At 34.5% G+C, this 24,282-nt stretch overlaps 3 protein-coding genes across 9 annotated transcripts in view; 1 reads left to right on the plus strand and 2 right to left on the minus strand.

Moving 5' to 3' along the window:
- Positions 1-3,547, plus strand: part of LOC129797678 (uncharacterized) — a 101,361-nt gene extending 97,814 nt beyond the window's left edge. For all 5 annotated transcript variants that reach the window (XM_055840471.1, XM_055840470.1, XM_055840473.1 and 2 more), the window contains 2 exons: positions 176-395; positions 2,036-3,547. In XM_055840471.1, coding sequence (XP_055696446.1) covers positions 176-395; positions 2,036-2,136 — 321 coding nt within the window. In that variant the 3' untranslated portion in view covers positions 2,137-3,547. The remainder of the gene's footprint in view (positions 1-175; positions 396-2,035) is intronic.
- Positions 1-24,282, minus strand: part of LOC129797635 (cytochrome P450 6A1-like) — a 690,618-nt gene that overhangs the window by 331,088 nt on the left and 335,248 nt on the right. The window lies entirely within an intron of this gene.
- Positions 1-24,282, minus strand: part of LOC129797630 (cytochrome P450 6a9-like) — a 667,408-nt gene that overhangs the window by 331,088 nt on the left and 312,038 nt on the right. The window lies entirely within an intron of this gene.

The following is a 24,282-nucleotide window of genomic DNA, read 5'->3' on the forward strand; positions in this document are numbered from 1 at the left end:
TCTTGGGATAGGAAATATTTTTGCTGATTCACTGACAAATACATAATATACAATATTAATGTCACGAAGAAAAGGATGGCTCAACATAGAGAAATAACTTCCTTGACCGCTATTTGGATTTAAATGCTGTGCCCCATTTATAATTACTTTTCTTTTCTCCCCTTTGGCTTTGTAGATAAACCACGGAGAGACACAGTACTTTTACACGACAGACAACCTCATAATGGCCCATGCAGCCCTCCGACTGCAGCTTCAGAGTAGTCACTTTGGGGGTCCGGTACCAAGTGTGGGCACTGGCTTGGTTATGCGGTGTACCGCAGATATTGGCAATCTCTATCAGGAGTACACGGAAGTTGAGTTGGGCGTTCCACAGCGGGATCCAGTTCCAGCACGAGGTTTGTGGATTTTCTCATTAATTCGTGCAGTGCATGGTTTTCATTTTCACCACCCAAAAACCCCCTTTTAATGTTCTACCCGCCGATGGGAGTTAAGAATTAAATAATCTCAGCTCAAAAGGATGGTTTTTAAGTTGAAAATTGCACAAGGAAATTTCATTCTGGATATGAAAAACTATTTATTTTTTTTACTTGAAAATAGAAAAAAACATAAAAAGAAAATTTACCAATTTTCAAAATCTTTTAATTTCTGAGAATTTTCACGTGTTCAACGATTAACGAAATTCCCATCAAATTCAATTTAAACGTTTCCTATCACTTTAAAATTGAAGATTCCGGAATTTATCGAATTAACTCTTTAGCAAGGCTTTTAAAAGGTTTTCCCGGAAATGTATTTAATAAACAAATTCACATTTTGTTAATTGAATTTGAATTTATTCGTGGAATTTCATGAAATGCTCACAGTGAAAGTGATGAAAAACCAATAGGCGAGTCGATGAAAATATCAAAAATGGGCGCTAAAGCTCATTTGGTGCGTGTTGAACACAAAAACCAGAATCGATGGCCAATAAACAAAAATATTTTTCTCTATTTTACTGGCTGGGGCCAAACTGATGCGACTTTCCCCCCCAAAAATGACCATCTATTGACCATGCGAGCTATTGGCCAGGCGGGGCACGTAGAACAATTTTAAAGCACTCTCCTGCGCTGCTGGAAGTGCCAATAATTCAGGACTTTTTGCAATTTTCGGGACGCATTGATCGTTGTTTTGTTGTGAAAATTCATATTTATGTATTTTGCGTGCTTGCATTCAACAACATTTTACTATATTATTCCACTAAATCGCCCTCTTTACGGTTCACGGGTGTATTTTCGTGTTTTCCTTGGTGACATGTTAATCACATTAGTGTGCACATGAGCCCGACATTTAGTGAAATTGATTGGATTTTCGGGAAATTAGGAACCGATCACCCGGCGCCTCCATTTAACCACGAAAGCTCCATAGTTGATAGTGCAAGCGGTAAACAATCAAACGGATAATTATATTAAATTTTATAATAAAGCTCTATTTTCTATGATTGTGTTTTTTACTGGATGTCCTTAATTTTATTAAAATTTTATGGGTTTGAGTATTTTCAATGGAAGATACTTGAGTGAGATTTTTTGGAAAAATGTTTCTTTTTTCTCATTGTCTATTAAGAAAAGATCAATTTAGGTCTCATTACGAAGCTTTAAGAACTTTCGGGGTAAATATAACGAATTTTAGTGTCAAAGTTTTGTAAGATTATGAGCTTTATGGATTAAGCTCCCATAAACTGGTATGTGGCCGTAAAATATGTATATTTTCCTTTTAACGCTTATTAAAGCCATTTTTTTTTGATTTTTTTTAATACATTAAGAGTTCAATCCTAATAAGGCTAATAAGTAATTTTTAAAATATCATAAAATCCCAATCAATTCTATATACCGCCTCAACTACAAAAGATTTTGAATACTTTCAGGCGTTCAATGTGCCCAACCGAGTTAACCCTTCATTATCGCTTTTGGGTGGAAGTTTAATTTTTAAATAATAATGCTTAATTGATTATATGTAAATTGGCTCTTATTATATGTTTCTTTTCCGTTTTCTTTACTTTCAGTGACATCATCTCGATCTCATTGTCTTCACTCAAATATCCGGCATTATATTTCAGCATCGATGGTGTCATTTTTTGTGCTGCGTACCCTCTCTGTGAGATAGTTACTCTGTTATTAAATAAACTATTAGATTTAAAGATTTAAAAGGGGAAATTGAGGGAAAAAATAACGTAATTTTATCCACTTTTGCGATGAAGAAAAAATTGTGAGAAATAATGGAAAAAAAATAAACTCCATTTGAAAGCTTCTAGCGCGGAACTTAAAGAACAAAGAGGTATGAAGGAAGAAAATTGATAGGGCAAAAGGAATTTGTATGCGATACTGAGATTTTGGTTAAACATACATTAAGCGTAGGCAAATTAAGGGGTGTTACTTAAGGATGAAAGACATGATTTCCATAAAAATTTAAGGCAGCAGATGTAATCAATTAGGTAGTTAAAAAAATGATGAGGACATGTGAAGAATGTACATAGTTAAATATTATCTTGCAAGAATGATTAATTCCTTTCGAAAATCTATTTTTTTCTCAATATGAAGATTAATTGAAAGTGTTATATTTGTATAATCATATTTTATGGTAAGTCTTAGAGTGCAGAACAAGAATGAAAATATATAGAAGAATTTTAAATGTAAATGGCTGTCCGTCCTCGAGCGATTTCTTGCATCAAACTAAAAGATAAAATAAAAATCAAGCAGCGAACTAAAAAAAATCAAATTGACAGGAAGATAAATAAATGGTCCGTCAACAGGAAACAGTGTCAAATAAAAAGTATATTGCTAACGATTTCTTTTAACAACAGCTTGAAAGAGTAAAAATGGAGTTTGTCAAAAGATGAAATATCAGGGAATAGTCAGAGTTGGGATTTTTTTAAACTCCTTGTGTGGGCTCATACAGACATCTTGCGTGTAGTGAAAAAAAATGTAATTATTCCCCAAAGTAATACATAAATAAATTTTGTTTAAATGTAACTTTTCACATTTAAATTCATTACGTGACTGAACACAAGGATTTATAAAAAATTATCTTCAAAATTCTCTTCTCGACATATTTACTGGACCAATGTGGAACATCGAGGTTATAGTACTGCTAAAATCAGTGCAAAATAAAATAAATAAAAATATACATGCTCTTCTACTTCATCACTGAGAAGGATTTTAGCTGTACAAAACCTCAAATTGGAATTAAAATATAATTTTTGACCTTAATCCTAAATATTATCACATCATTGACATTGTGCAACAAACCATATTTCATATAATAAATAATTATGCTGAAAAAAATCGATCATTATTAATTAAATTTCAGTGTTTAAAAAAACAATATAGTGCATAATGAAGCATGAGAAAGGATAAGCGTAAACAATGGGAGGAATTATTGAAATTACACAGATAAATATTACTATAGTAAAAAAAAATCGAATAAGCCTAAAGGGAATTAATGTATATTACTACAATTGTATAATATAAAAAAAAATATGAATGGAAATAAAATTCAAATATGAATACTCAATAAATCAAACTTCCACTTTTATGCTGCGCACTCTTCCCATGGTCATGTCGGTATGCTGTCCGGAATTCATGAAACTAGGGGGGCTTCTCTTTTAGCAAAAAGCCCCACAATATATGAAACAAGTTTTCCTCTCTTGGATACTAATTCGTTTCACATTGACATTGTTTTTACCCATTGCACTTAGCACAGAGCGGCCGGATGACGACAGCAAGCGCAGGTATTCCTCAACAGAAGCATTGAACTTGGCCCAACTAGCATAGTGATATTAATAAATTCATGAGGTCGTTTTGGAACAAAGAGAAACAAGAGAAACCACGATTGCAAGTTCAAAGGCACCATAAATCATTCTTTTTCACCAACATCTTGATTTGTCAAAATATTCACAGACACAGTCAAATAAAAAAAATTATACATAATACTGAACCCTCTGGTGAAAATATATAAATTATTGATGAAATAATTTATCGAGCTATTTTGCAATGATTTTACAAACAATTAAAATCATTCAGTTCACTGGACGTGCCACAGTCGAGCTTTTTCAGCAGGGGGTGCACAAATGCGAGTATTTATTGCATATAAAATGAACAAAAGAATCTTCCTCTTTGAAGAGGTGACAGCTAATTACTTACCAATTTGTTTGCATCTTTATTACCTGTCTTATTTGACTTAATTTTTCAAATAAATTACGAAATATTTGTCCTTTAAATACCAAAGAGTAGCTTCTACAGGTTGTTATATTATATATGAATGTAACCGAATGTACGTTTAATGAAGCTTTTAGAACTATATGTAATGGAAAATCGTTTAGGAAAGCTTTAAGAAAGCTTTCTGTCGGTAGTTATTAATCTTTCATAATAGAAAAGTGAAATACAATTTTAATCCTCTGCTGTTTAATCTAGGTGCTTTTTGTAGATTAAAAAAAAGATAGCATTTATGTACATAATTGTTGAAATTGTTTTTTTTTATTATTTTTAAAATTTTTAAATTCCTATAATAAAACCTGATAAAAATCTTAATTCAAGATTTTTTGTAGAAATCATTTTTGAAAAAATTGGTAATCATTTAATACAATTTTTTTTAATACGTATTAGAAGAAAATTTGAAGTATTTGTTTTTAAATTTTCTAAAAAAAAATATTAGAAAATATCCCTAAAATGTCCATAAATATCGGACAATCCTTTAAAAACGATAAAATATCGATATTTTGCACTGTGTGCGTTCATATTAATCCTACCTCAACCACCCTCACTCTCATTTTCCATTTTCCCGGTAAACCAACGTAAATTTTCATTTTTGGTTATGAAACTTTTTCCCCTTATTAATGAACTTGATAGCGAAAATCTAAAGTTGAATTGGTTTGTATGGATTAAACTTTCGCATAAGTACCACCCCCTCAAAATTCACCTTCTCACCTCTCCCTTCTATTAAGGTTTGTAATTTCAATATTTCCAAGAATTATTAATTTTTTCTTTTCCTATTTGATGAAGTGACCTAATTTTTTGACAGCCCAAAGATGAAAGAACCGATGTTGCTTAAAAGAGAAAGAAAAACGTGAGAATTAGGACTGGGGTCACTTTTCCCGTAGTTGGATGCCCCAGAAAATCAATGCGGCCTCCTCTCCCACATTTTATCACTTGAACAGAATAATAATTCATTCAATCAACATGTTAATCCAATAAAAAATTTGTTATTATGAATACAAAAATCATGCCTATTGGAAAATCCAATGAGAATTTGCAGAATTTCCTCACAGAATTATTAAGGGTTAGATAAAATATTTTTAAAAAATGTAAATATGAGGGATGACTGAACGTTGTTGGAGTAATAGTGGTTGAAAAAAAAAAGCCGCAACAGAGCATTCATCACATTGATGAATTAATTCCGCCTAATTCTGATTTATAATGCAAAAGTGATAATGTTTGTGGCTGCATCTATGTAGGAGGAAAAAAATGTTTGGCAAACTTTGGCCGCACAGCGGGGCAATTTTGTGTGTGTGTGACGAGGGTGGAATTAGATTTGCTGTCCGCATGTTGCCTACAGGGACGAAATCGCATTTTTAATTGTGCCCCAAGCGTGCAACGCGATACATGGGCGTTGGGGGCGTAATTCAATTCCAATGAGATTTCCATATAGTGAGGGGTTTTTCGGGAAAAAGGGCCACCACAGCCAAAAGTTTCCACACAGTATGGTTGGAGTGGGTGAACGAATTGTGGTCTGAGGGCTGTTGTGTCGGTTTATTTGGTTGTTGTGTGAATGGGTGTGGGAGAGGGGGTACGCCGAAGTTTTCGCTGTGCGGGAAAACGATAAAGTTTTCCAGTGGAGTGCCAATGAGTCTGGTGTGGTTGAGATGTTTGCACTCTGGTAAGTGGCTCCTGACTCACGACACCGCATTCCCCGCTAGAAAATTCTTCTCCCCCACTTGGCGCCACATATACCCTTGTTCATTGGTAACACCACCACCCACCACCCTCACTCTCTCTTGCACCCCAAACACGGAACTCAAAAGTGCCTAGAAGACGTTAAGGCAAGCACTACAAATGCCCAATTCGTAATTTATAGTCTGACTAAAGTATACACAACAAATGGTAGAGCTATTTCTCACGCCCAACACTCCCACTCTCGAAGATTTTCCACACACAAAAAAACAAGCATTTCCCAAAAGTTGTGGAGCGCATTTTGATTTATGACCAAGACTTTTTTTTCGGACGATAGTTTCCTAATAAAATGTGCCAAAACTTGGGGAAAAATTGCAATAAATGACCATGGGATTTTCACACCTTCCTTTCTCATTGCAGAGTGGGATGAAAATGTTGCATGTTTTAGGAAAATATTTTTTGTACATAAGCCAAAGTATTTTTTTAGTTTAAACTATATTTACATAAATAATTTGAAGGTTTTCTTATTTAATTATATGTTCTTAGAAAATAGCTAGATGGGTTAAATTTTAGAAGGTAGTTACATGAAGTTTTAAGCTCAAATTTTGCAATTATTTGTCAGATTTTTTACGTCAGTTTAATGTGATGAACAGAACCATAATTGCCCACTATATTATATTATGTACCTACATATTTAAAACGTTCGGCAATTTTACTTTGTTGACTTTAAGTGCATTAAAATGACATAAAAATTCTCTATTTTCATAAAATTTAAACTGGTTCGGTTCATTCAACATTTAGACAAAATTTCAAGACTTTTCTGAACAATTTTGAAAACAAACTTTGTAAAAATATCAACAACAAAAAATAATTTGATCATATCTTGGTTCATTTAAAATCAATCATTCATGTAAAATTATTCATTTAGATGTAAAATATCAAGTTCTATAACTTCTGCGCGTTTTCACTATCTTAAAAAATATATTTAGCATGAAAATTCCTTTATAGAATAAAAAGATCCTATATCATTGACATTCTTTTCTTTCCCACCATTTGTAGTCTTTTTTTGTCTTCAAAGAAAAAGAAAACCTTTAATCCGCGTGAAAAATTGAATCACATACTTGCATTCCATTGAGGGAAGAATTCACATGAAATGTATCGCTAAATTGAGATTTTTCCAATGCTTTTCAGTACAAAATGTACACACACCGGAGAGAATCCACTTTCAATCTCTCAATTGGAGTTTCTTCGCTGTACGATGTTTTGGCGCGTCTCATGTCACCTTGACTCGCGAAAGACCGCAGAGCTTGAGGTGATTCCTTTACTTCCACTGTCTGTGCCTGTTGATCTGTGCTTGGGAGAAAATTATTGTGACATGCCCAATGGAAACACCTTCGCAAAACACATACAGATGGTCGTTAAGAGTGTAATTGCGGACAGTGTACCCTCTCTCGGCAATTACCACACTTACGCCATTTATACGCGTTCCATAGTTGCGATTAAGCGCTCTTTTGTTGCTCATCGCGCTCCATCTGCAAATTGATCTGCGGCTCTTCTTCATACCCAAGGTCGTTACAACAAGTACAATGGCACTTGACTCCGGCATCAAAAATGGTTCGACAGGTTGGCGATGCTGAAGCATAGTAAAACAGTAAAACAAGCACACCATTGCATCGAATGTGATGTCTTTTCCATTTGCAACAATTCTAAAATTAGACTTTGCAAGAAAATAACCCCGTGCGACTCATGTTCCAATGGGAAGTTCCATTCCCCGGTATTTTACTGAAATGAATTAAAACCCTCGCTGTGACCACTGATTAATAAATGTGCATAATGAAATTGTGCCAAATTAATATTCAGCTATATATTGAGTGGAAAATTGCAGTGAATAATTCAATAACATCACCACTTAATTATCTTTCATATTGTTGGTTGTAATATTTAATACAGTCAGGTATTGGTTAACGTCGCATGGGATATACTCTTTCCATCCATTAATAATAATGAGTGGAAAGAGTATATCCCATGCGACGTTAATCAATACCTGACTGTAACACTATATATAAACATTTTCCATTGTTCAATGTAGCTTTCGGCTAGACACTGGTTGTAGGTCGTGTAGTCAATAAATGGTTTAAATTTTGAACCATAATTTGACTAAAACACCGCCTGGTCAATAAATAATTTGATTTTTGCAAATTGAAACAAGAAATTTTGCAGAACATATACACATAATTATTATATATCAATAAAACCACAAAATCATATAAACCCATCCGCGGTAACCCTTTTAATTATTTCCCTTTGAGCTAAACCAATTTGGTAAATTAATCGACCATACCAATATTTTTGAATTTTAACTGATAATTTTTCCTTTGAGGTTTAACTTGGGATAGTATGATAAGGTTAATTACGTCAAAAAAAATTCTTTTAAGACAGTATAATCAAATCATACGTAATCTATAAAATCCTAACCTAAATTTTTTTCTGTACGAATTTGATCCCTACAAATCTATAATTCAAAAATCGCCAATTTGTTAAAAATTAAATTTAAATATTGGTTGAGAGTTAATATTCTAGACAATTTTGAACTAAGACTTCGGAAAAAATCCTAGGCATGTCTAGACCGTTTTTTAAACGTTTGGGAAGTGGTCTACTAAACCCTACATTTACCTAGGAAATTGCGATTTCTGACTTCAAAATAGGCTTGACCACTTCTTAAATTTTGCATAATAAGTTATTATCAAATTAATTTATTTTTGGTGTGAAAATTAAAGGTTTTTGTACTTTTTAAGCACTTAAGGACAATAAAGTAAAATTGCAAAGCGTAATAAATATAGTACATGCCCAAATTTGAGTTAAAATGTAACCGGTAACCAAGAAATCAAGATTTTTAAATCTTGACCTCTGGATTTGAGCCAATTTGATCATTTAATAAGAATTCAAAAATTTTTAAATTGACTCAAAAATTTCTCGTAAAACTCTTCAAGTTTCCTCTATGACCATTTTCGTTTAAGAAATATTTTTGGGTTTTCATTGTGTGGTAAGCAGTATCGAGAGAAATCTAATTTTAGACTAAATTCAATTGATAAAGAGCTCAAAAAATGCCAGCAAAAATAAAATGAATAAACTGAAGGAAAGAAATTGAGGAAAATCAAAGAAAATTATATTATCTACTTTATACAATTTTTTGGGGTAAAAATAATCTCATCCTCTTTTCAGTAATGCTACAAAATTACTGAAAATTTCCAAGAAGTTTTATCTTTCCGTTGAAGTTTCACAATAAAGAGGAGAAGAGTGAAAAATTATTGGAATGGCGTGCAATTGGCAATAATATCACGAAAAGCACTTATGTTTGCAGAAGTTACGAATGCAACAAATAGGGATATGATTTTAAATTCTCATTTAGAATCCAATGGCTATAAGCAGGGCAATAATTGCTGTTTTCGCGTGAATTGTGCTATGTGCAGAAGGGAAATTAATGGATAGTACACGTGTATAAAGTTAAAGGAAAATCCACTGTCACTATCTATGTTCTGCCTCTATGGTAATTATGTGACCTACTAGTGGGGAATTTTCGGGAGCGGGGGTTAGTTTGTGAGGAGTCCCGGCGTAACTGAATTCAGTATTTTCGCATAATGCTTGCGCGGATGGGATTTAATTAATTGACACATTATAAGTGGGCGTGGTGCGGGGGGAATAATTAACTCTAATACGATACCATGTAATCGTCATTGCGAGGTAATAAATTATAATCAGCTTAAACGTGTTCACCGTGAATTGCATGCATAAATAAATGGACACAAAAGGGTCCCCGATTGGGCACTATCACTTTGTGTGCGTTTGCCTCCGCAATCTCCCTTTCAAAATGCAACCATCGCCGCAGGAGAAAATTTGCTGGCTTCCGCGTGATGTGACTCCAAAACCAATCCCACCAGTATAGGCAATTTTATTCCAATGCTACACAACGTGCAAGTTGGCAAATGCCATGAGTACCCATGGTGTTCACTCTCCTAGATTTAGAATCTAAACAGAGTTGTGAAGTCCAACAAATCAATGCAAAAACGGAGGATGAGAAATCACACGCGATTCTCTGCGAAAGCGACGAAGGGAGGATTAACCTGATATAATGCGACAGAAATCCTCATGCTTAAATAAACGAAACCACTGTCGCATTGTTTAATTATTTCATTTTATTTTAGAACTTCAGCATAAGATTTCGTGAGCGGTTGTGTCTTCCTGATATTTATATTCTTCAATGCGTTTGTCAATTATTCGGAAAATCCAGTGAATTGGCGGGTCACGAAAAGAACTCTTAAGATGTGCTAAGTACAGTAAGAGATATCTTAACCCATTTCCGAAGAGTTAAATTCAATAAACTTTCACAAAATGCATAACGATGATTTACTTGCAAAGCTTTATAAGTCATTAACCCTGCCATTAACCTTAGACTGCTTTATTGACTATTCAAACTGATTTTGCAATGAAGCTCCGCCTTCGGATGGAACGTAAATCAAATTCTAGCTTTAAGTATACCTATAGGGTGGCCAGGAAATTAGGGCATGATTTTAACCGAGAATAACTTTTGATTGTATTAAGATATCTGAAAACTTCTGCCACCAAAAGGTGCGTAAACTCAAAAAGTTTTATATGCTTTTTATTTAAAGTCGATATCTTAAAAATTGTAGCCGTCACGGATACATTTTTAATCGTCACGGACACATTTTTGATCGTCACGGATACATTTTTAGGCATCATGGATGCATTTTTAGGCGTCACGGATACATTTTTGAACGTCACTGATACATTTTTGATCGTCACGGATACATTTTTGAGCGTCACGGATACATTTTTTATCGTCACGGATACATTTTTAGGCGTCACGGATACATTTTTGATCGTCACGGATACATTTTTAGGCGTCACGGATACATTTTTAGGCGTCACGGATGCATTTTTAGGCATCATGGATACATTTTTAGGCATCATGGATACATTTGGAGTTTGATTTTGAATTTTATTTATTGTAAAAAACCTACAGTGTCGTTTTTGGTGTAAGTTTGTGTAAATCATCGCCAAAGAACGTAAAAAAGTTACGTATAAAACGTAATAATTTTCTTTGAGTTAAAGAGCAAACTTGAAAAACTTTTAAATTAAAGATATTTAAGAAATTATATTATCTAAGAATTCCTGATTGATTTTCAAACATTTTTTTGGGTTGAGTAACCTTTCTAAAATCGTCATCTGTGATTATAGCTAATTCAGGCAAAGCGTTTTCATTGGCTGATATATACATATGTACTTGTTTGAAAAATACGAAATAACGGAAAAACACGCGTTAAAATTGCATATTTTTGTAAATCACGCATTTATTACGCAATATTTGTGATAACACAACTCTACAGAAAAAATCCTCATTCAAAATCATTAAACTAGTCTAAAATCACACTTAAAAGCAATAATTTCATATTAGCGAAGCAAATTTATTCGTTTCAATGTTGCAATTATGATAATTTTAATGTTTGTCAATTACTTTAACAAACTCTAAAGTCATTGAGCTAAGAGGAAATTTCTGCATCATCAAAATGTGTTGCTGATCTTGAATGTGACTCCACTATCTCTAACGTATTAATTTTCCGTCGATTTAATTTGCACTCCGAAGAGAATCTCTTTTCATCATGCAATTAGCTCCATTTCTAATCTCTCCCCGTTCACCGCAGGTTCTTTTGCATGATTAAGATATGCAAATAAAATGGGAGAAAAATATTTGGCCAACCAAACTGTACGAATTCCCATGGCATGTGAGAATCCATTTGAAAGCACTTTGGCTGCGAAATGCTACACGACGAGACTACTCCACCAGCAGAGAACCCATAAAGAAGGGATAGTGGGGGTATGGAGGAGACTAATTAAGTGATGGTGAAAATTATATCACATCCACTGCTGCTGAAAGCTCCCTCCTAAAAGCTTGTTTGCTGGGGAGAATATTGACACTTTCGTGAGGAACTGGAGAAGCTCCCCCATTCATGCCCGTTAGATTTGAATTAAAATACACTCACATGATAAAATCTGAAATATTTTGCTGTTTTCAGGCAATAAAAATTGAATTATTTAATACAACCTGTGAATAGCTGAGTGTGTCTTCCTTCTTCTGTGTTCTCCTTTGTGAAATTCACCGTGAATTGATAATGATTTCATCGTAACATTTCTATACATATATCGCAAAGTGGGCTGCCAGAAAAGCCAAAAGAGCGAGACGTGTGCTGAGAGAAAGATTTTTATATATTACACCATCGAGAATTGAGGTCAAATCTGAAAATTATTTGCATGTCTTTTTTTGCGTGTGATTTGTTTGCTGATTTTTCACAGATATCGAAATTATTTGGGAATTAAAGAAGATTCTTTTTATTTTGAAAATAAATATTTTAATGTGAAGGTTTTTAAATAGGTAACAAAAGAAATAAATTAGATCAACAAAAGCTGAGCTTTTAAGCTCTTAGATGATTAAAAATCTCTAGAGCTTCTAAATGAGTAAAATTATTATTTTTTAATTGATCTCATTCTTAACGATCCCTACTTTTTTCTTAAATCTTATATCCTGTTTAAACCATTTTAATTAAACTTATGACTACCTATAACACATCTTCCCCTGGTTTAATAATAAAACTCCCTGATACCGTAAGCAATTTTGCATTAACTTCAACATGCATTTCCCTAATCAAATCTCACATTTCCAAAAATGAAAAGAAAAGATAGAATCTGCATGTAATTGATTGTATTGGTGGACAAAGGAGCCCATGCGCTTGATATGGGCGAAGTACCTAATTGAAGGAAACGCAGAAAACAATTTTAACCCACCCAGTCTTGTAGGGAATCAAAAAAGGATAAAGAATCGCCAAAAATATTCACCATTTTCCACTGGGGTCACAACGAAAAAAGGCAATAAAGTTTTGTAACAATTCAAAAAAATTGACCGCCATTCGCCATTTTGTTCATTTCAATGCATGAAGCATATGTTTCAATGCTTCGTCAATATGAGCTTGTCGATGGGAGTTTGACATTTCATTTTTTTTGGGAGAAAATAAAAAAAAAATTGCGTATTTTTTTAGTTTAATTATCGTGGTAAATGTGTTTTACGTGTTGTTCAAGAGTGATTTTTACATCTGAATACCTGGGATGAATTCCCGCACAACTTGTGACCGTCTCAGCGAGCACATCATTGGTCGTGGAAAAGGTCTTGGGAAAGGTGGTGCCAATAAACATCGTAAGGTTTTGCATGATAACATCTAGGGAATCACAAAACCAAGCAATCCATCGTCTTGTCCGTCGTGGTGGTGTGAAACGCAAAGGATTCCAGCGCAGAGGATCTCTCGATTCGTGAAAAAGTCATCTTCAAGACGATCCACGACCATTGTTTTTGGATTGCTTTGTTTTGTAACGAGAGATGTGCTCGCTGAGACGGTCACAAACTGTGCGGGAATTCATCCTTCAGGTATTCAGATATAAAAATCACTCTTGAACAACACGTAAAACACATTTACCACGATAATTAAATTAAAAAATACGCGATTTTTTTTATTTTCTCCCAAAAAAAATGAATGAAATGTCAAACTCTCATAGACAAACTCATGACGAAGCATTGAAACATATGCTTCATGCATTGAAATGAACAAAATGGCGAATGGCGGCTATTTTTTTTGAATTTTTACAAAACTTTATTGCCTTTTTTCGTTGTGACCCCAGTGGAAAAAGGTGAATATTTTTGGCGATTCTTTATCCTTTTTTGATTCCCTACAAGACTGGGTGGGTTAAAATTGTTTTCTGCATTTCCTTCAATTAGGTACTTCGCCCATATCAAGCGCATGGGCTCCTTTTTATTTCCTCACGTGAAAAATGGGTAACCATTAAGAAGCTCCACCTTTGTGAGTTAACGGAAGAGCATTCACGGAGAGGATGATTGAGTGGCGGCGATGAACTTCTGGGTGTTCTTAATTGAAGATCAGAGGGGGCGAAAAGCGGTGCGAAGAGTAATTTGGTGAATTTATTTAACACCTCAATGGCCCATTGAATGACATGCAGCTCGGGGGAAACTTTCCGAACACCGTGAATAATGCAGAGGTAAGTCGCTCCGGACGACCAAAAGTGTGGTAACTTCTGACGCTGATGAGTACGCGATGGGCGAAGTAAAATCGACAAAAGAGGTAATACCTGTGCAATGTCGAGGTCATTTGTTGACCTTGTTCTTCATCTTTACCTCTTCGTGTCCGCTTTGTTCCGATCATTTTGTGTGGATGCACACGCGCCTTTTTGCAATGCATTTATATACCAAAGACCACTGTGGAGGAGATACCCCAGACAATTGCCACCCAATGGAGAAATAATATTGAATTTGCCGCGTGAATACCTGCAGTTTGAGCATGTTATAATGCAATTTCCATCCAGGGGAGCTTCACACTACACCATTGCACTGGCGAAGCTATTGATTTGCGCTCTATTAATAAAATAATAATACAAACTGGCAAGTGCCTCCCGATAATTTGTGTATTCAGGAAGGCTTCCGTGCCTTCAAGATCACGTACCAACGTTGCATTTCTGACTCTATGCCGGCACAAGTGCACAAGGATGCTGCACGCGGAAGGGTGATTCTCAAATCAGCAGCTGATTGCAAAGCTCCACGGGGGAAAACCCTTTGGCAATTGACTGTGAGAGTTCAATTGAAATTCCATTGGGATGAAGTATTCACCCCATTCACCCCTTACTCGCTCCTCAGGGAGGGCTGAAAGACATCAAACACTCCCACCCGCGGACTCATTGCGCCACTCTCGGTACCCCCATCCGCAATCATGTGTTGCCTGGAGATATTCGTCTTGTTGAAAATTGTCTCTCAATTTATTTGCAATAATTTAAATTTAATTGGCAGCAAATATTGATTGGTGAAGTATGTTGAAGTGAATTTGTGATACCAAGAAGAAGATTCCGCGCGTCTTATGTATTTTGATACAACGCAAATTTAAATGGGCAATCAAATGTGAAATTTTGGAGATGTAAAATGTAAATTTGGCAAAATGAACTCTCGGCAATTTCAAAGTACATAAAGACAAAAATTTAATGAAACACGTGTAAGAAGCTCTTAAAGAGCATTAAATGTCGAGTTATAAATTAAAGTTAATATAATATGACCTTTTAACAAAATTAGAGTGCCTATTGAAGTAGTAGTGTAATAATAAATTGTTAAAAAAAGGAACAATTTTAATTTTTGATTTTTCTGCATAAAAATTAGGGTAATTTGTTAATATTTGATAAATCATTTAATTTGATATTATTCTATAAGTCATTTAAATAAAAAAAAAGCATTGTTTGCATTCAAAAAAAAATGATTTGTAAAAGGTTTGTCAATTTTTTTGAAAAGTTCGTAAAAGAGTTTAGTTTCTGTCTCGTAAAAGTCGTTTTAGCTCTGTTTACAGGTACAAGTTTGTTGAAATTGAACTCCAAAGTTTGTAATTCTCATATTGGGTTGTAGTCAGTGACCAACAAATCCTTGAAATCTGTAAAATTCCAGAACAAAATCTTGAAATTTGAAGGATTTCCTTATCGCCGAATACGACTCATTGGACCAAATTCAGCGACCAAGAAACCCTTGAAATCTTTGAATTTTGTACTGAAATTTCAAGATTTCAAGCGAATTTCAAGGGTTTCTTTTCTTGGTCGCTGAATAAGGCCTATTGTCTCCTTTTTTTAACATCTACAAATCTACACAAAAAATTAAAACATTTTTTAATTCTAAACATTAGACTGAATATTTAAAAATCTAAAGGAAAAAACATCCCTTTACATTGAATTCTCTTTTCTTTTCTTAAGAAATGAAAAGAATAAAGTGAAAAAACTAATTTAAAAACATAAATTGTATAAAGAAAAGAATGAAAAAGGCGTAACCAGCAGAGCTTTCAAACCCCTTTCCACACACAGAAAAAAAATGACAAAAAGTGGCAGTCAAATCGTCAATTTTTGCGAGTGGGCCACTCGCATAGACAAAATACGAATATTTCACTCGCACTCATTCGCACTATTTCTCGAAAATTTTCACATTTATTGGACCGAAATTGAACATTGAATTCTATAAATACTGATTTGCTCAATCACTTACACCAATTTAAAAGCAATATTTCTTCCATAAATAGCATTATTTGCCCAAAATAGATAAATAAAAATACAATAATAATTGATAAAATTGACGAGAAGAAAGCAAATGTTATATCAGAAAAACATTTAAAAGGTTTCTTTCACAAACACTAGCGCCGCGCGGAAATTGGGCAGAATCACCAATTTTACACATGTTTGTTAATTTTTCATCTGGAAAAACTATTAAAACACCAAAAATCATTATCTGATCTCATGTAAAGGTCCACAAAAATAAAATTTCTTCTCGAAAACATAAATTTTCGCATATTTTTTAAAGGATGTCACAACCATAGAAAAAATAATTTCTGCAACAGAATTTCATGACGATATGTCGTAGGATAATCCATACTTTTTCTTTTTTCGTCATTGAATAATTTCATAATGACTTTCAAAGTTTGAATTATTTTTTATAATTAAAAAAAAAACAAAAGTTAATTAATAGACCCTTAAATAAGGCTGTGTTACAAAATCTTACGTCGCAGGGTTACTTTAAGATAACTTGAACTACTTTAGAAAGGATATTTAAAAAATATCGTCAAAAACTAATTTAACTTGATAATGTTTCATAAGACATTAATTTAACTTTATAAAATAAAATTTAAGTCAATCGGACGAACAATCCTAAACCGAAATGTCCGATCATAAATATTAAAGCTTATTATAAGCTTAATGGTAAAATATGAAAGTATATTACATAATATGGTTACGTTGATCAATTTTAGATAAAAATTTTTAAGCAATTCAAAAATGGCCGCCATTTTATCCGAACTTTTTTCCAACAAATGTAATGTAAAATAAATATTTTATTTTACAACCACGCTTTTTGGATGATGTTTCTCACATTTCCCATAACCATAAACTTGTATTTCACGCGAATATTATTTTTTTTTATTTTAATTATTAATTTATTTGTTTTAATTTAGGAAAATAGATCTTATGAAACGTTATAAAGCCCTATTTTGTAGAATCAAGGATATGAATTTAAAAAAAATCAATAATAGTTTGGTATGCAAGATGGCGGTCAAAAGAATTTGAGGGCGAAATCCCGACTGAAAATCCTTTCTAAAGTAGCTCGTGTTATTTTAAAGTAGCACTTTGCGACATAAGATTTCGTAAAACAGCTTAATTTAATTTTCTATAAATAATTTTTGGTTTTTTTTTGTAATTATAAAAAAAATATTTGCAAAATTTTGTAAATGATTGGATATATTAAGAATTTATTCAATGACGAAAAGAGAAAAAGGTATGGATTATCCTATGACATGTCGTCACGAAATCTTTTTGCAGAAGTTAATCTTTCAATGGTGTAACATCTTTTATAAAATGACCCAAAATCATACGTGTATGATGAAAATGCTTTTTTGTTGCAGGAAAACCAGAAAAAAAACGTGTAAAAACGTTTTCTGGACTGAATATCTCATATACCACGTCTCTAGAAAATCGTGTGTGTTCTTTAGATGAGGCATTGCGGTAACGGCCAAATTGAAAATAAACAAGGAGCTTGTCAAAAAAAACCTGTCAAATGTTAGTGAGAAAGAAACTATCTACCATAGACTCGTAATAGTAATGTGCGAGTCTACCTGAGGCTCGCAGATTGAAACTGCGAGCCATTTCACTCGCATTCACAAAATGCGAAAAATTTTTCTGTGTGCATGTATTCGCAGTAAAAGTCTGGCGACGTGAGTATTTTATCTCATTTATTTCTGTGAAAAAAAAAGAAAACTTTGCGACTTATCAAGGTTTTGAAAATTAATGGCCAAGTAGCTCCTCTAAATGGTAAAACTCAGATGTTGCTTTGCATGTTAGAAAAGTTGGCATTTTCCCAAATTGGGCGTATTTAGCTAAAAGAGTGCAAGATGCTAGAAGTTGTTGGTTTGGCATGAGGCTGCTGCGGGTGCCCAAGTGGAGCCGAAGGCCTAAATGCGGAAGACGTGTCCACACAATCGTTGTGTGGAGACATTCCTTTGGGTTCCGTTGGGAATTTCCCCATTTTGCATGGAGCCAAAATTGATAGCATCATACTCGAGACTTGCAATGTACTTTGTAATCGGTCATCGCCATATCCTCGTGTCCCCCGTGCGACCGTGCACACGAAGAGTCGCACTTGAAACCTCCCCAAAAAACAGATAAGCCTCGTTTGGCGTGAATTATAATTTCAGCGAATTTTTCTGGCATTTTTGTTTATTTTCCTCATTTTTGCGGTCACCACGAGTGGCTCGTGGGTGGAATTTTGTCATCATCACCATCCATCGGGAGCTGCACTTGGGTAACCGCAAGATTTACAAAATGCGTCAAAGCATCACGTCTGTGTGCTATGTATATTACAACCTGGTGAATTGGGATTTTACTGTAAGTTCAGTGCGCTTTGCCACTTTGGGAATCATCGCGCGCGGGGAATTTGTGTATTCCCAAGAGTTTTCAGGTTAATTGTTATTATTACTCTGCATTACATGTTCCCTGACTCACCAGTTCAATTGAACAAGATCGCGAACAATCTCCATGCAGGTGGAGAAAAAAGAGTCAAACGGGTCCATTAAGCCCTCGAACTTATGGGACCGTTTGGTAAAATATCGCCGTAATTGGCAACCAATTGAGAAGTGCAGCACAAAAAAGAACTCAAGAATGCAACAAGGGCTCAATCTCAATCTGGAGCAGAACTTGCTAACCCACTTCTTATGTTCGGGCACACACCAAAAACCCCAAAAAAAATTTCATGTAGTCGATATGAAGAAATTATCTCAGCTCTCGGCTTTTTGCTGTACGTACACATTACATACATATATTTCTCCCACAGTGGGCCAGCAAAGGTGGAAAAGGAATGGAAACTGTGTCACTATAACCAAAGTGAACGTGCCCACTGTGGCCGCACTTGAGGTGATACGAGAGTCATGATTAGTATTCCGCAGATTTCGGCAACACTCCCATGGTGGAGAGACACTCAAGTGATGAGAGATTCTTGCGGTGCTCTCCAGAGTCCAATTTCCCACATTGCCAAACTCACAGATATCATTTTATGCTCCACCGCGAGGATTATTGCCTCGTCTTCCCAATTATACTGCCTCTGTGAGACTCCGTCGCAGTGCATCTCACGTCGTATACGGCGGTATATACATTGTGAATCGCATAAAGGGGTAAAAATCTTGTAAGCAATAACTAACCGGTAAAATTCCATTGAATCGTGGTGTTGGATGCATTAAGTTTGATAATAAGTTCTGCGCTAAAATTGTCTGGAAAATTGAATCTCTAGAAAGAATTATAAAACTTTAAAAGAATAATTTAAGACAAGTTTCAAGAATTTTTGCTTTTCAGACCATAGTGGGGTTTTTCAAAATTTCCCAAAAAAAATTCACAATTCCTATACAGAGTCAGCAGTTCAACTAAGCCCTATCATCGAAGTGACATTCCGGACACTCTTTCGGTGTTCTCCTCTTCCTTTTCATCTTGCAACGGAAGTGATGCTTGCATCGACCAAGTGTGGAAAATTTTCTTTTTATACCTTTTTTGCAGCGATGATGACATTCTCATGAGTGGATTTATTTACATGCATTGAATACAGAAGATCTCTACAAGTGAACACTCTACCCATTTTGAGAAACAGGCTCGAGTTCATCATTAAAAAGTATGCTGTGCGGTGCACAGTGGCAAAGTCAATCTCAATATGTAATTGAAGTGGCGCACAATTACAGGTAGGTAGAAACGATTGGGGCGGATAATCAATTTTGCATGATTTTTTAGGTGAACACCCCTCAAGAAAGACTACCAGCAATTAGACTTTTAAAGCATCTATCATCATTTCCCCAGCACCGTCGCCACTGGGTACAGAAATTGATGACCAACAGAGGCAGAAAATTAAAATGAATCGCAGATCAGTTGGCACAACAAAGGAATATTCCTGCTAAAGCCACGTCAAATTGTATTAAGTGAAAGAATAAATATAAATGCGAATAAGGTTCGTGATGCTCCTTTTTCTCCGAATGAATGACAAATATCGGTGGGGTATAGCAAAGAAGCTCTTTGCGGTATTTAAAAAAATATATTTACACACATTAATAACCAACAAATTGGTCATTAATAAAGTGATTATATGAATTATGCGTTGCATGCAAAATATATGGTCAATGTTACACAAGTCGGTAGGTATATTTACTCTGTGGTGAGTGACATCATTTGGTGGGATCGATTGTGTCACTGTACTCACGAAAAACTTTATTTTTCGGGAACTAAAAGGACAGAAAGAACATTTCTTCAATTTCAACGTCCACACCTTTCTTCACTGTTATTCACAATCAGACGCAATAAATCACCTTATATCAAAATTTCTCTTTACACTATCTGCTTCATAAAAAATTTTGCAAATTGAAATTAATGTGCGAGAGAACGGTCGAATTTGGACCTCTCAAGTACCTTTACTATTCCGCAAAACGTTTAAGGTTTTATATATTAGAGGCATATTCAAAAATTTATTTGGGGATTTATTGTTAAGTTTTTAAGAACGTTAAAAAAGGGAAATGAAAGGAGACAGTAATCAATGTTTAAGTAAAGCGAAAACAGATTTTGCATTCAATTTAGCAACTTTTGCCAATTTGCGCTGTGTAGTAATAACGTCTGACGTTTTATTTTTTACATTTGACGTTCTTTTAAACTTGACGTTTCTTTTCAATTTTTGACTTATTTAAACGCTTAAATATTATGATGTTTTTTTCTAACTTTGATGTTTCTTTTATAACGCATTAAAAATTTGTATTATTTCGTAACATTTGACGTTACTTTTCTTACGTTCGATGTTTCCCTTTAGGACTTGATTTTTTTAACACTTGACCCTTATTCTAGCACTCGACGTTTAGTTTAATGTAGGACGTTTTAGTCAAAAGTTTGATATTTATTCGAACTTTTAATGTTGCTTTCTAAAGTTCGACATTTCTTTCTAACACCGTTTTTTTCTAATGTGTGTGATTTTTTTATCATTTAACGTTAACTTTCAAAGATGTCCTAACGTTTTTATTAAACGGTTGAAAGTGCCCAGTTTAGGTTTTTTATAAAAATATTTTTGTTACTTGGTAATAATTTTTTTTAGAAGTCTAGTAATAAATAAATCTAAGTTTTCAGTGTGATAAGACATACATTAGGTTTTAAGATTTCGTTATTTTTTTTAAATATTAATTTATACGGGTTCCATCCAGAAGATGATTTCCCCGGATTTCATTAATGAATTTTTTAATTCATTTTGGTAAACAAAAGTATTAATTATGAAACTTAAAAGATATTAAAATTTTTAATTAAACTTTCTCAGAAATCAAATGATGCCTCACCAAACATATTAAATATCCGCAGACAAAATATTGAAAATAAAATTTCCCAAAAAATCATAAAAGTTTTATGCTATGGTCCCAGACTTTATTGTCCACATTGCTATTACATGTATAATATATACATAGATTATGTAGATGGGGTATTTCTGTATATATTTCAAGCTTTAAATAAAATGCTATATTTTCATGTTTCTAGCATAGTCTTCAAAAGCTTTTGAACTTTTGTATTGAATTTTACAGCCATATGTAAATACAAGTTCATGAATTACGTGCTCGAGATCAAAGAACTTTTTGGAATTTTCAATTGGTACATTCCATTTATTTGTGACAAACTTGTCATCTTCAAAATTTCCTTATATGTACAATATTGTTTTAAATCAGGTTTCCTGCTGCTAAATGTTTGCAGATAAGCCAACATTGTACAATTTACAGTGCAAATGAGTTTGGGGGCACCTGACGTAACTTTATGTGGTTTTTGACATTTCACGCAGAGACTACATAAACTTTCGGATTTGGGTAAAGTTTTTTTCCGTCTTATTTTTTTTACACTAAAAATTTATTCATTAAAGACCAATAAAAACTTTCCATCGATACAACCATTTTGCGCGCTTTATTGTAACGTCCAGTCCAGCAACATTATGCTGTACGTCGGTCTTGCTGGTGGTGTGTCTTCCGCCTCAGGAAGGGAGCGACTAAAATGATGAATGAGTTTCGTTGTTTAGTTTGTGTGAGCTTAAATGGGTGGAAGCATCATCAGTAGATTATTGTGGGTGAACGTTTAGGGTTTCAGACTGCAAATGATTATCACAATGTTCCCCAGACTTTTGAGATGGGGCCCCTCATTCGCATTTATAACCGTCGCAATGGCGAATATGAATTCCTCCATATAGGCGAGTTGAGTAATGACCTCCCCGATGGAGCCCTTCAAACATACACCACCCCCACAGCCCTCACTCCTGGGTCACTTCCAGGATGCCACAGGCTAACTTCCCGCTTACGGATACTGCGGCGGGATGCTTTTCGGGATAGTGTGCCACATACCGCACGTTGTAATTTATTAGTGAACGACGCATAAACCGCGCAAACGAAGACACCTCCGGCCCATTTGTATTATTCTTTTCACTCATATATTTTCCTTTCATTCTCGCCATTCTCGCGAAATGCGAGATTTTTGCGACTTCGAAAATTCCCCAAATATAACAGTTTTTTTCACCCAAAATACACACTTTGTCACATAAGCTCTCTGTCTCGATGGGTTTTCTTGTGAGCGTGAAATACAGCTTCGTATATTATAAATTGATTTTGCATGATGTAATTGTCACTGGTGACCTAAAAAGCAGATAAAAAGAAGCTCGCCAAGTATATTGATATCCCACCTGAAATAACAAAGCGTGTGTTGGAAGTGAAGAAGCTTCGTTTTCCTCAAAATTCAAAATTATGTGCAATGATATTGTTGAATTGCGATGAAGGCTTTCGTTTCTTTTCTTCTTTTTTTTTCTTTTCCCCGGAATTCTTTTTTGAGATCAATAAGCTAATTAAGATGGTAAAGAAGTTAAAGAGAATAATTCAAAAGAAGTTGCACTGAAAATTTTATTTCTTTCAATTCTGGATCTTTGAAAAAATGTTCTTTTCTTCTTAAAGAGATTCTTATGGCGGATGCTAATTCTTTTGCAACTTTAAATAATGATTACTTCATCTCTTAATGAACAAATATCTGAAGGAATGATTTTTTTTAACACATTAACGATGTTTCAGCAGGATCTACTTGACTCAAAAAAAAATCCCTGTATGAGGCCTTTCTGATACTTTTAATATACCTCGACCGCCGCAACTTCTTGAACAATGATTTTTTCTTCCATTGAATCTCATGAAATGTTTTTGATGCACGTAGTGCGAACTCATTCGGTCTGTAATTGAACATCTCCTTAATTGCAGACTTTCTTCACTTCTTTTTTGGTACAGATACACCAAAAACTCATAAAGAGTAATCAATACTGTCAGGGGGCCTATACATTATATGGTGTGTACTTCCATCCTCTTGTACACAGTGAGATTTTCAGTAATAAAAAAAAACATCCTCTTTTGGTATCAAATAAATCCACACGTTTTGGTCCTTGTAATGGCAAACTTTGGCCATTCGATACAATTAGTTGAGGGTGAAATTGTAATGGATGATTTGTTGGATTAGTCGCCCCTTGGGCAGTAAATGGGCCAGAAAGATATGAACGGTGGTGGCCAAGGCGAAGAACCGCGAAATGACGACAACTCAAGGGGCCCGTTATAATGGACAAGGAATTGGCAAAAGAATTGAATTTAAAACTGTTGATATACCATCGAGATGCCCAATTTGGTGGCCTCTCTTGCGGCCAGATATCGTTAACAGCATCTGCCACGGCTTTGTGCGAAGAGCATGGAGGAGGAAATTATGGAAATTTCGGAAATACCCAGAATGAATTGACACAAATTTAATCACTAAAATATTTCATTTTTTAGTGAGCATTCCCCGATAACACCATGTACGATAATCAAGTTCCTGGTTCCCATTCAATTTTGTCCAAATGAAGATGAGCAGAGCATTCTGTGGCGAAGAACAAAAAATAAAGAAGTTGTGCAGCAAAAGTGGAAGAGATGCCAGGTTGATTATGCAACTTTTTGCGCTGCCCATGTTGGCACCTCATTAAACACCCAACATTACTAAACATCAATCAACATCTTTAGGAGTTCACCTCCGGTGTCTTCGGCACGTCCGTGGTCGGTCACACAACACACGCGAAAGTACAGCTGAGAGTGAATTTTGTGGGTTCTTTTTTTGGTTGGTGCTCGGTCAAATTTTAAATTCGTAATTAAATTACATAAAAGTTCTTGGTGTGGCATTA

This window comes from Lutzomyia longipalpis, chromosome 1, assembly GCF_024334085.1.
Source record: "Lutzomyia longipalpis isolate SR_M1_2022 chromosome 1, ASM2433408v1".
NCBI lineage: Eukaryota > Metazoa > Arthropoda > Insecta > Diptera > Psychodidae > Lutzomyia > Lutzomyia longipalpis.